Source organism: Struthio camelus, chromosome 23 (genome assembly GCF_040807025.1).
Source record: "Struthio camelus isolate bStrCam1 chromosome 23, bStrCam1.hap1, whole genome shotgun sequence".
NCBI classification, from domain to species: Eukaryota; Metazoa; Chordata; class Aves; order Struthioniformes; family Struthionidae; genus Struthio; species Struthio camelus.
In genome coordinates, this window is record NC_090964.1 from 11,159,203 (window position 1) to 11,171,532 (window position 12,330).

The 12,330-nt window shown below is 45.4% G+C and overlaps 1 protein-coding gene across 1 annotated transcript; it reads right to left on the reverse strand.

Annotated features, from left to right (window-relative positions):
- Positions 1 to 2,626: 2,626 nt before the first annotated feature.
- Positions 2,627 to 12,330, reverse strand: SF3A3 (splicing factor 3a subunit 3). Its single transcript, XM_068917667.1, has 17 exons — positions 12,171 to 12,330; positions 11,446 to 11,493; positions 11,224 to 11,276; positions 10,605 to 10,710; positions 9,660 to 9,732; positions 9,166 to 9,257; positions 8,627 to 8,709; positions 8,103 to 8,241; positions 7,714 to 7,782; positions 7,292 to 7,359; positions 6,768 to 6,875; positions 6,337 to 6,406; positions 5,441 to 5,605; positions 5,213 to 5,323; positions 4,648 to 4,738; positions 3,637 to 3,692; positions 2,627 to 2,938 (listed from the first exon to the last, which is right to left on the reverse strand). Exons 1-17 carry the CDS (start codon positions 12,264 to 12,266, stop codon positions 2,861 to 2,863), a joined length of 1,506 nt encoding a protein of 501 aa, XP_068773768.1. The 5' UTR covers positions 12,267 to 12,330; the 3' UTR covers positions 2,627 to 2,860.

Sequence of the window (12,330 nt, forward strand, 5' to 3'; positions counted from 1 at the left end):
ATGCCCATTTCCAAACACGCCTCTGGAACAGACCCTCAGGACTTGGCAAAGAGCAACACACAGGCCTATTAGTTCTGGCACACAACTCACGTGGAACATAAACAGGAACATTTACAGCTAAAGTAGCTTTCCCTAGCGAGAGGTGGAAACGTTCCGGATCATAAAGAGCCATGTCACTGCCAATGTTCAAATATTTTGATTAACTCACAATAAATAGCCACATACTTCTCACCTTTCCCTCCCCATGCTCCTCTCCCTGCCCGCCCCGACCACAGCACGTCAGCCGGCGACAATGGCTCATACATGGCTTTCACACGGACGATCGATTCCCACCCGCCCAGCCTCCACACTGCATGCCTCCGGCCACAAACAGCTCCGTACGTGGAGTGAGCACAGAAACCATGCAGCACAGCTGGGAAAGTAATACAGGTCAGCAAGCTGGGGCAGAAGGCAGGTCTGCCATGGCATCTGCTGACCCTCATTAACAGCTGCCTGGCAAAGCTACCACAGCAGCTTGCTCCCAGGGGTGGGCCCAGGAGCCACCGCTCTTTCGCAGCGGGCTTTTGCTAACTGGATTTGTGAGAAGGCCTCAGGTCGGAGCAGGTTCAACGGACAGAGGTTTTCTACTCTAAAGCCCCTAGTTACATTCTCGCATGTGTCTCCACACTGCTGTCCAGTCCCACGCCCGAAGCGTCTCAGCACACAGCCCTGGCACTCGCCCTCATGGTTTGGGAAGTTCTATTCTATTTGGCACTTCTCGTAACACTCAGCCCTCTATCACGGGTAAATCTCTGCTTTCATTCAGAACAAACACCTACCTGTGTAGCTAGGGAAACAGTGAAGATGTGACTCCAAACAGGTCCCAAGGCAAAGCAGAATGAAAACACTCCCTCCTTTCTTAGGACTTAGGCCCGGCTAACATTCCCTGAGGACTTGGAGTGGCTGAAACATGTGTAGTGGCCACTGAGGGGGTTCATCCAGCATGAACGAGAAAGCTGTACGGACTGGTGTCTCTCCCACCTTCCCGACGAGGGCAGCCGTCCCACCTGGGACAGGTTTGCACATTCCTGAGATGGAGATTCCCTGCAGACTGGAGAACCCCACTGGAAAGCCCAAAAGCCTGGGGAGAGCTCGACCTCTTCCCCTTGGACTGTGCTGAGCCAGGTGGCACAGCCTCAGCAGAGCAATCAGCCCGAGCTCTCCTGGCCGCTCCTGTACCTTGCGTGAGCAAGATGGGAGCTAAAGCCATGTTACCTCTGCTGTTTCCCCATGGCCACTACAGACTGAGCAGCTCTTACACAGTGAGGTGCTGCTCCAACACAGCCAGACCAAGCTCCAGGACAGGCTAGGAACAACCACCACCAGACACAGCCTCCTCCTAAGCAAAGCAGCTTTCTCCAAAAGCTGGGAAAGGAAACAGGCCATGGCGTTGACTCACCCTGTCTGCTCTGCGAAGCCCTGGTACACCAGCGACGGCCTGCAGCTGCTGCTACGAGTGGAGCGCCTACTGAACACCGACAGCTGCTGCAGGTACCTGCAGCATCGTCTGCCACTCTGGTGCCAGCAACGAGCTCCACCCCTGCCAACCACCAGCTATGCAAACCATCACCCAGGGAGAGGTGTTTGTTACCTGCTGCTCCACTGGATTCAGAGATGCAAATGGCCCTGCAGAGCGACACAGAGAAAGTTGGGTTTTTTTTTTCCCTCCTCCAACCTGTTCCAAACCCTAGTGAAAAGCATCTTCACAAAGGTGAGGCTGAAACTGGAATGCCTCCCTGTATTAACAGCCTTTCACATCTGCTGCCCATAAATATCTAAATTGTGAAGTTCCCCACACTCACTGCAGAGGGAAGATATAGCTGGATTTCTTGTCATAAGCAACTTTCAAACTGCAGTCCAACATCAATATTTGATCCTCAATGCATCTAGGGTCACAAACCAAGTAACTAAAGCAAGAAAAAACACCAAAAGCCTATATACAAGCTAACAACAGGAAATTCCAACTTTCTAACTGCTCACATAAGGGAAAAACTAGATATTTTCAATTTCAAAAAGGAAAAAAAACCTCCTGGAAATGCCTCTTTTGCCTCCGTCTCCTAAGATTTGAGTAATCTCTGGTGGAAATCTTCCCATTACCAGCTAACAGAGACTTTTTCATAGCAGATTATATTTAACTAGAGCCAGTACCAGAGCTCAGATGAAACTCTGAAAACATTTATCCATTTTTGGTAGATGCCATCGGTTTTGACTGCATAGATAAAAGCCTCCTATAAAACTGATAAGAGCTAGACACACACAGAGCCCTGGAAATCACTTCCTGACATCCCACTAATGTCTTTTACTTTACTGCAGTTTCCTCATGTAAAGGAAAAAACAAAGGTTCCCATGATAGAGCAGCTTAACTCCAGTCCTGTGGGACAACTAGGACCATTATTCATTATAAGCACAGAATTTTCATATGTGCTTTAAAATAAGGTCAATCCTCACCATAAAAATGTATATCAAAACTGAAATAAGAGAGAAGCAATTGTTTCTGACAATTCAAACGGTGCAAAAAGCTTTTAAAAAATGCCATAACCAGGTTAATCTCTTATTTTCAACATACAAAAGGAGACAAATTCCTCGGTACTTCCTAAATTAAAATCAGTTTATTTTTCACCTTTTTTTCAAATATAAAATAACATAAGTTTTAAGCTATCACAAGTATGCTTTTCACAAGGGGCTTACTAGAAAGTGATTCTATAAAGTATCCTTGAAATCTCTACTCATGCAAAATAGAAAATACAGAAAATGAAGAAGTCAGAGCTGCTGACACTTCTCCACTCGATTTTCAGATGTGAAATCCTTTGCTTGGGAAAAGTTACAGCAGCCCTTGACGCTTCAAGTCTTCATAGGTCTTTTTATTCACCACATTCCCACTGGAATCCTCATATTCCTCCTAGAATGGAATGAACAGTTTAGAGGTACTTGGACACAGTCTGGTTCAGGTTATACCACAGCATTTGAATTTTAGTTCCAGCAGTTTCTACTCAACAGGATCTTCCCAACGAGAACCTCTCCACATGAAGGTATACAGTAGCTCTACCAGCAGGCTACATGAGAGGAGCTAATCTTAGCAATTAAGGGTGGTACAGGAGCATGAAACACTTCTACACCTCCTTATCTATCACGACTTATCCAGACTTAGAATGGTATCACAGGCTACACTTCTCACTGCTCTCCAGAGCCTTCTGTTATCCAGCCCTCTGCATACTAGTGAAAAATGTTTCAAGTCAGAAGTTTAAGAAAAGGTGCTAGTGTAAGTAAACACACCCCTCAGAACAAACAGTTCCTCTTCCTTCTCACGAAACAAAGAGGACTTCGATATTACAGAGCAATGTATTAAAAGACACATAGACAAAGGGCTCAATCTGTCCTCTGACGACTACTTTCCAGTGCAGCTTATGAAGTGCTTTTCAAACACCATCACTAACAGGAGCTGTGCAACCAGCAGTGTAGGTTCCTACTTAGCCCTCCAGCATGCATGGGATTCTTCTAGAAATTCTTTTGCCAGACCCAGACAGCTCATGCAAGGTAAATGGGGGTTCCCAAGTACAAGAGACTAGAAATATTCAAATGCCTCTAGAAACATCTCACCTCCGTATCGGGCTGCCATCTCTCTGAAGCTTTCTGTTGTTTCAGCTTTGCCCACACTGTAAAGACAAAGTCATACAGGATCTGAATGCCATTTCCCTTGAAAAATTAGCTTTTAACCTAGAGAAATATGCACAGCATTTTATTTCTTAAATATTCTTCATCACTTCAGCAATTCAGGAAAGTATCTACTATCCATCAGAAAAGTATCATCCCTCTGTTCAGTCTAGCAACGTTGCCTGGTGAAAGGCGCAAAATTAAAGCAAAGAAGGCTTTAAAGTGGACATTCAGGATAGGACAGAAGAGACAAAGATTCAAAAACAGTACTTCAGGGATCCAGCTCCAAAGGAAATAGGGTGACAATACCTTATCTGGGAAATTGAGATTTTCCCTGCATGGCTTCTTCCAGGCAAGAATCGTTTTTTCTCCAGGAACCATAACCTAAAGCTGTTAGCCTAAGTGGGGCAGGTTCAAAAAACAACATCTGCAGGGGTGCCCTCCTCAAGATACCAGGACAGACTGGCTGTATCAAATCATAATCGCTGGAAGTCCTAAGTACTGTAGGCTTCAAAAATCTCCCTATAGGTTCTACCCTTTCTGAAGGTTTTTCTGGCATCCCCAGGAAGATGGTGATGCACACCAATGAAAAGTTATATACATGTTGGGACCATGTAGACACCCTCTGTCTGAAGAAATGCTGTCCCATTACACTTGGCTGAGATTCCATACATGAAGCATCACAGACAAAACAGTTTGCAGTGAATAAACACTTTGCTGGCAGTCCTAACAAGCGTCTGCTCCTACAGGTATCCAAGGAGAAAAAAGCCACTCCCTTGAAAGAGCAAGAAGGGATGGTCCAAGGAAGGCTCATCCCACACACACTCTGCTTCTCACACTCTTTCACAAAATTAGTCTCTGGCCACAGGAGTAAGAAATTTTTTGGCTAGAGCTAATACGGTCATTCTTATGCAACATGTTCCCTGTTCTGTGCAAAGAAACGCCATGACTGCTTACATGAGACAGCATCCTCGATCTGTGTGACGTTGGCAAAATGCGCAGTGTTGGGAATGCCCAGGCACCTCATTCCATGAGCATGTCGCCATTCCTGAGGAGCAGAGGAAAGAGATCAGCGTATGCGAGGGAATGCCATTTTATCCACAATGTCAGAGACTAAACAGAAGTATTAAAATCTGGACAGGATAAAGCAAACACTACCAAAATACAAAACTACTCATCCTAAAAAGCACTATAAAAATAAAAATATGAAAAAAACTAGTAATAATATTTTTTCCTGTGTTTTAGACAGTAACAACACACCGGCAGCCAGTGGGTGCTCTGCACCAATCAGATCTGGGCATTGGAATCAGAGTTCAGACAAGAGGGGATCCTACAGAAATTGGCAGAAGAGATCTTAGTAGAATAATTTACAGTTCCAGCAGCATGGCCCAGCAGCATCAGCCCAGACCCACATTTTCAAATGGTAGAAGTGCCCCTCAGACACTTCGGCAGTTTATTAGTTACTTACTATCAAGACTATTTGAAAGTTCCACTGATGTTTCTGTAGTAAAACCTTACTTACTGCAAAGTGACGCTGAAAAGCTTTGGGCCCTCGGTAGGTGTAGTTACCACAAATCTCACAATTGTAGTTGATGTTCAAACCATGTAATTTATACAACCAGTAAGGGATTGGCTGACAAGGAAAAAGAAACACAGATTATGCCAAATGGCAAGGCAGGTTCAAATAGAAGAGCAGTGTGGATTCAGTGAAACCTCCTCCCACCTCTCCAGAGCAATCAACCTCAATTACCTTGCCATCCCAACCAAGAGGCAAATTTTTAGGATTATAAATGATTTCATTTTCTTCATCTTCACTCTCACTCTCACTAATCTGCTCTTCTTCCTCCTCCTCTCTCTCTTCCCCTGTCCGTGCTTGCTTACGCTGCACATTCTCGTGAGTAAGGTGTCTCTGTTCCTAGAAGGCAGGAAAAGAGAAGGAAACGTTCACACAACATGATACCAACAAAACAAGCGCAAACTCTTGCGGCACAAAACACTTCCTCAACATATAGAGGGATAGAAATTAAAAAAGTACTACACGGAGAACTCTCCTTTTTACTTAGCCCAATAACCTAAAACCCAAGAGATTTTAGTACAATATTTCTTACTTCAAGAGAATCAAAAACTTGCAGTACTATATGTGCTTCCAAGATGACAAGCTAAAGACAACAGCCTCCCTAATAAATCAACCAAAAACTGATGCAAGGATTTAAGGCAATTATCACAGCAGAACAAGCAAAGGTTTGCAGTACCCTGTAGCTTAGGTATAGAATAGAATCTCTCCACATGGAAATCCTCTACATTGATGTGGTGGCTAGAAGGAGCGGAAAAAAAAGGATTTCCCACTTGAATCTGTAGCCTTCATATAAAAGCCTGCTGAATAACTAGCTAATGGAAAAATAACCTTAAGTCAACAGAGATCTACTTACCGATAGGGAGGAAAACAAAAAAAGTGCTATCTGTTAACATGTGATCTTAAAACATTATGACTCTGGACATTTTATATATATATATGTATATTTTATATATGTATGTATATTTTCTGGATACACTGTCTATGAAAGCACCAAAGATGTGAATGACCTTCCAGTCACTACCTGACAGCTCTGTAACAAAAAAAGCTCCAAAACAAAATAAAATCCTTACCCCAAGAACTTCTACATACTCATATATCTGAGCTTCCAGGAACGCAAGATCTTTATTCCTTTCAGTGTCTCTGGAAATAGATAAAGAAACTTAATGAAGTCCATTCCAGAACTGCAAACACTATGTAAATACTGACCTCTTAAGGACGCGTTTGACTTGTAGATAGCAAACAAACAAAAAAAAAAGAGAGAAAAAAGAAAAAAAAATCAGAAACAAATACCAAACAGCTCATATAAACAAAACTGCACATACACAAACCATTCAGCTCCAATATCTTCTGTTTGGTTCAGGATCATTTGGCCCAACATGAAGGGCTTCTTACACACCAGGAATATCTCTGTCATAACTATACAGAGGTGATGTTTACAGAATAACTTCTCATCCAAGTGAAGGGAACGATTCCAACCTGAGAATGACCTTTAAGAACTCACCTTTTGCTTCCTTTTGTCTTTGGATTCTTGGCAAACAAGGAAGGATCAAGTGCCTCTAGGGATTTGCCTTTAGTACTAAAAAGTCTCTGAGCACGCTCTTCCAGAGTCCTATGGAGAAGTAGGGAGGAGGTTAGTCCAGAACACAGATTTATATGTCAAAAGAATTATTTGAATTCATGCAACAAAACTATAAACTGAGCTTTTAAGAGGTCATGAAATTTCATATGAAAACCATTGAGAATGTTTCCCATTAAGGAGTCTGACTTGGTTAAGTCCTTATATCAAACATCTTTGTCTCCATTCTTTAGGACAAATTCTTCTATATATGAGACTTCAGTACATTGTATGCTTCAAAGCCTAGTACCTTAGCAGAACCCCTTAATTGATTCTCAATGTTTTGTGTTTTCAAACTTCATTAAAATAATCCTTGTACAACAGAGAAGATAGAACAAGTAACCCATAAAGGAACGCAAGACAAAAAAAAAAAAAAATCAAAAAGGAACTATAAAAAGACTGCATCTTACCCGCCACATTTCAGACCCAGGGCCAACAAAGCTGATTTTAATCTATCCAGTCCGAGGGAGGCCAATTCCTGTTTAGTTAAAAAAAAAAAAAAAATCACAATAAGAGAGGAGCTATTAAGCAAATACTATGTGGGTGTATATTAATTTTAGTCATTAAAAACAACTAACAGCATTCGCCAAAGGACTGTCGACAAAGACGGGCTCCTCCTCCTCACTGAAATGCAATCTGTGACAAGTCTAACTAGAGATTTCATGTTACATCCCTCTAATGGAGGAAAGTAAGTCATCTGCGTAAGCAAAGTCTTATCTAGAGCAGAGAGCCAGACATGAAAGGCCAGCAAGCAAAATTCTGAAGAGACACAAAGTGCCAAAGTTCCACCTGTTCAAAATTTAGCGCTATGTGCAGAGTACTGAAAACATACCTCCCAAGAGGAAAATGCTGAGAGATCCAGGTGGGCTCCAGCATGAGTGAGCGCACTGCTGGTCTCTTTCTGCCAAGAAAAGCCACGTACAAGATCTTTTGAGACATCATGTAACACTTCAAGCAATATAATTCCCTAGCCTCAAGAAAAGCAATTCATTTCATAAACAGAAAAATTCTATCACTGAACTGAGCAACGGAGTACAGAAAAGATTCCAAATAAGCAGACCTTAACCAAGGTACAAGTTAGTATCAAATTGCATCTTTGTGATGTGGAGCTACGCACCAGGTACACCTTTCTACATCATCCTGTGATGACTTTATGCAGATGGTTCACAGAAAACACATCACAAATATAGAAGGATTCACATGTGCTTAATGCTTGCTCACCGGCCAGCCAGGGAACGTTCCATTCTCCCACTTCTTCTCAAACTCCGTCTGAATTTTCCCAAAAAGTTCATTCTGGTCCAGTAATGGTTTCACACGATCCGTGTAATCCTGCAGGTACTCAAGAAGCATCTCAAGGTACCTGGCAGGGTAATCACGAGCACAGACAATTCAATATCAAAGTCTTACATTTTTCTCTAATCACATCTTTGGAAAACAATTGCATCAGGTACTCCAAAGGGAAGATATCAAGTTTATGACAGTTTTTGACATGATTTCCAGATGCAACAGTCATATGGATAGAATAAGATCCCTTTACAGAATAAGATCCCAATGGCTTTCCACGCTTTTGTTTTACTGCATGTTTTCTCAGGGCTCAGACACATGATCGAGTTACTACACCTCAGTAACCTAACTTACACCAGCTAAGCCTGACAGCTAACTATATTCTCAGTAGTTGTGCACTTAAGAAGTAAATTCCTTCTGATCAAGTGTCATATATGAAGCAGGTAGGCAAAAAGGCTCACCTCTTATATTCAGCATTTTTCCTCTCTTTGGGAATATCGAAGAGTTGGTCAAATGTGGATAAGTAAGTAATATAATCCAGTTTCTAAGAACAAAAACGTTTGAGTCAGACTTTATACACCGGCAGCCAAATTAACATCCAGTTTCCATTTATCAGACCAGAAGAAAAGCACGAGCTCATGCCTTTATGCTGGAGTGCACAGGGCCGGTGGTCTCTGCGCTCTTTCTAACACCTTGCCTTAGACACCAACCTGGTAGCAGAAGACAGAGCCTTTTTATAAGGCCATTGTTTATATTCACGTTAGAGAGAAGATATAAATTGAAGGGAATGAAAGAGAAGAATCACAAAGCAAGCATTTAGAATTCAAACGTTGCCAAGCTGTAAGTGCAACAAAGTGACTTTGTAATAGGGATTTGAAAATAAACTACTCAATGTAAAACAAACAAACAAACAATATAAACAAACAAACAAACAAACCCACACCCTAAGCGCTGAAGAATGGAAACACTGTCATGTCTGCAGACTCGTGTAGCCACTTACCTCTGATGATTTTAGATTAATGTATTTGAGATAACAATCGTGCAGATCTAAGTACCGTCCGTACCCTTCCTCATCTGTGAACTCCACTAGATCTACGGAAGAGATTATGAAGAGCTTTATTATGAGCTTAAGCTTCCTGATTTATCATACATACATGCTAGAATTTGAAAAGGATTAACTGTGGATTAATTTATGCTTAAACAAGATGTCTATGATGCAAGAGGCATCCTCAGTGATGAGATACCTGGCTGCTTCTCTACGTAAATATACTAGAACATTCCCCAAGAGAAGCAGCGCTACTGTGGAACCTTCCAGGGTGGCTCCAGTTCAGAAGGAATTAAATGAAATAAGAACAATTCTCTGAAGTAATTTAGTAAAAGGAAAGTAGAATTCTAAAACATGCAAGACAGACCCTATAGTTCATTAAATAACTCCTCTCAAGTAAGCATAACTTTTTTACTTAAATTAGCCTCAGAATAAAACTACAGACTTACTTTGCGCCTCTTCACTTGGGTTGTCTCTGGCCTTCAGCAGCTCCTCAAACTCCACTGACATTGGAACACAGATCTTCAAAAACAGACAGAAGTTTCAGATAAAAGATTACTTCAGCTAATGTCCCAGGACGGTCAATATGAAATCACAGTAGCAAACCTCATAACTGAAAAGGCATCCAGCGCACAGTCTATGAAAATCTTGTTCCAAATCCTAGTTCCCCATACAATAGAGGAAAACAAAACCAAAAACTCCAGCTCCCTACTGATTCTGGGTACTTGGTTCCCCTTGGATAATGTTTACTCATACCACTCAGCAACCCTGCCTGCACATATACGTGCAGTATATCTGAGATTTTAAATAGCAGAGGGTGACTCTCCTTGCTACTGAGGGCAGAAAAGCCAACATCTGAGGTGTCTGCAGTTCAGTGCAGAGACTGGAGGGACAGAACAGCAAACAACTTTACAATGTGACGGCAGAGAAATTCCTTTGCCTTTCCCACATTTATCCAAACTAATTCTGAGTGCAGAAGAGAGGTCCTGAACTCATCAGCGCAGGCCAGCATTTCCTCACCATTACTTTTGCAAAGAAGAAAAGACACTACCCTTTAATCTGACGTTAGGCAGCATGAGAAAGACGAGACTGAATGCCAGCTCAGCAGCAGAGTGTTCCTAAACTAATACACAGCACCCAGAGAACACGGTTAGCATCTTGCATTTTTTCCTATTGTCGCAGCGCTCATAGCTTACATACAGCCTCTGAAGCACCATCTACCTTTAGATGTTTTCTTTTCCCAAGTGACATTTTAGTACTTGTCACTAAACCTTACTTTGTTGTAAATTATGTATTAAGGTAACTAAATTGAACAAAACAAATTCTGCTTATTGTAGGGATGAAGCCCAGCAGACCACAAGTCACCTGTTCTTATGAAGTAGATGATTATTTACCTCATTTGGGTGCTTCCGATGAAATTCTTTAATCTGTTTTAGTCTGTTGTAGAATTCTGCAAATTCATTTGGTCCTGAGATGGCACTGAGTTCTTCTTTTCGTAAGCTATAAGTTCATAAAAAAAGATTACAACAGGGAAGTCTGTAACGTGTTTGTGCCAATATAGTCTTTCTTCGTGTTTAGTACTGCATTTCAGTTACACAATGTTCCAGTAAGACTGACTGCATAGCAGGAGATGTTTGGTGGCCTCAGACAGTTATACATGCATTTCACAGGCTTATACTTTAAGACTGCAGGTCATGTCTCCTATTGAAAATGCAGTAGTCTCCACTTAGCAAGGTTCAAAGTGGCTCAAGGGCCTCCCCCAGTGACTTAAACCAGGAAAGTGACAAAACATGTATATTGTTCCACATGAAGATATTCGGCATGAAATCTGGGCGCTGCTCTAGGCACTGCCAGGTTTAGTCTCCAAAACCTGATCAATGTTCTCAAATACCAGCATTATTTCCTGAATATTTAAAATACACTTAAAAGCCCCTCCAGGTTCCTAGGTAAAACGCATCCAGCAGACATTGAGGCAGATGCAGTACCAGAAGAAGTGTCTGTACAAGCCCTTACCCGTCCTTGTCATCATACAGGTCCCTCAGGTTGCCGCTCACTTCCATATACCTCTGAAAAACACAACAAAGCCCAAAATGCCACAGGGGAACGTTAATAGCCACCCAGACCCACTGTTTCCTGGCTGCTCTGGCAATGACAGGCAGCGGCCCATTCCCACGTCGCTCCAGGGGGCTCAGAGCGCCAGCAGCAGCCCAGCCCCGCCCCGGTTCTGGCACTCACGTCCTGCATGGCCCGCGTCCGGTGGTCGGAGTTGATCTGGTCACGGAGCTGCGCGCAGAGGAGCACGGTTAGTGCGGACCAGGCCTGGCCTGGCCCCGGCCCTGGCCTCTGCCCCCCTGCCCCTCGACCCCGGCCCCAGCCACGGCCCCGGCCTCTCCCCCCAGCCCCAGCCCCAGCCCCGGCCCCGGCCCCAGCCCCAGCCCCGGCCCCGGCCTCTGCCCGCCGGCCCCCCGGCCTCTGCCCCCCAGCCCCGGCCTCTGCCCGCCGGCCCCCCGGCCTCTGCCCGCCGGCCCCCCGGCCTCTGCCCCCCGGCCCCCCGGCCTCTGCCCGCCGGCCCCCCGGCCTCTGCCCGCCGGCCCCCCGGCCTCTGCCCGCCGGCCCCCCGGCCTCTGCCCCCCGGCCCCCCGGCCTCTGCCCCCCGGCCCCGGCCTCTGCCCGCCGGCCCCCCGGCCTCTGCCCGCCGGCCCCCCGGCCTCTGCCCCCCGGCCCCCCGGCCTCTGCCCGCCGGCCCCCCGGCCTCTGCCCCCCGGCCCCCCGGCCTCTGCCCGCCGGCCCCCCGGCCTCTGCCCCCCGGCCCCGGCCTCTGCCCGCCGGCCCCCCGGCCTCTGCCCCCCGGCCCCCCGGCCTCTGCCCGCCGGCCCCGGCCCCGGCCTCCGCTCCCTGGCCCGGCCCGGCCCCAGGCCCCCGGCCCCGATCCGGCGGCGGGCGCGGCCCCGCGGGCGCACCGTGGACTTCTTGGTGAGCATCTCCTTCACCATGACGTCCATGAGCCGCTCGCGCTCCTCGTGGTAGCGCCGCTGCTGCTCCAGGATCGTCTCCATCCTCCCGCGCACCGACCGGAAGCCGCCGCTGCCCCCTTCCGGCCCGGCCCGCGCCCGGCGGGGG

Excerpts from the sequence above, each read along its gene's own strand:
- SF3A3 (XM_068917667.1), bottom strand. The coding sequence starts at position 12,266 with ATGGAGACGATCCTGGAGCAGCAGCGGCGCTACCACGAGGAGCGCGAG. Across the intron at positions 6,876-7,291 it reads CTGGGTCTGAAATGTGGCGG|GACTCTGGAAGAGCGTGCTC; the intron begins GTAAGATGCAGT and ends ACTTCTCCATAG. Across the intron at positions 4,739-5,212 it reads CTTTTCAGCGTCACTTTGCA|GAATGGCGACATGCTCATGG; the intron begins GTAAGTAAGGTT and ends TCTGCTCCTCAG.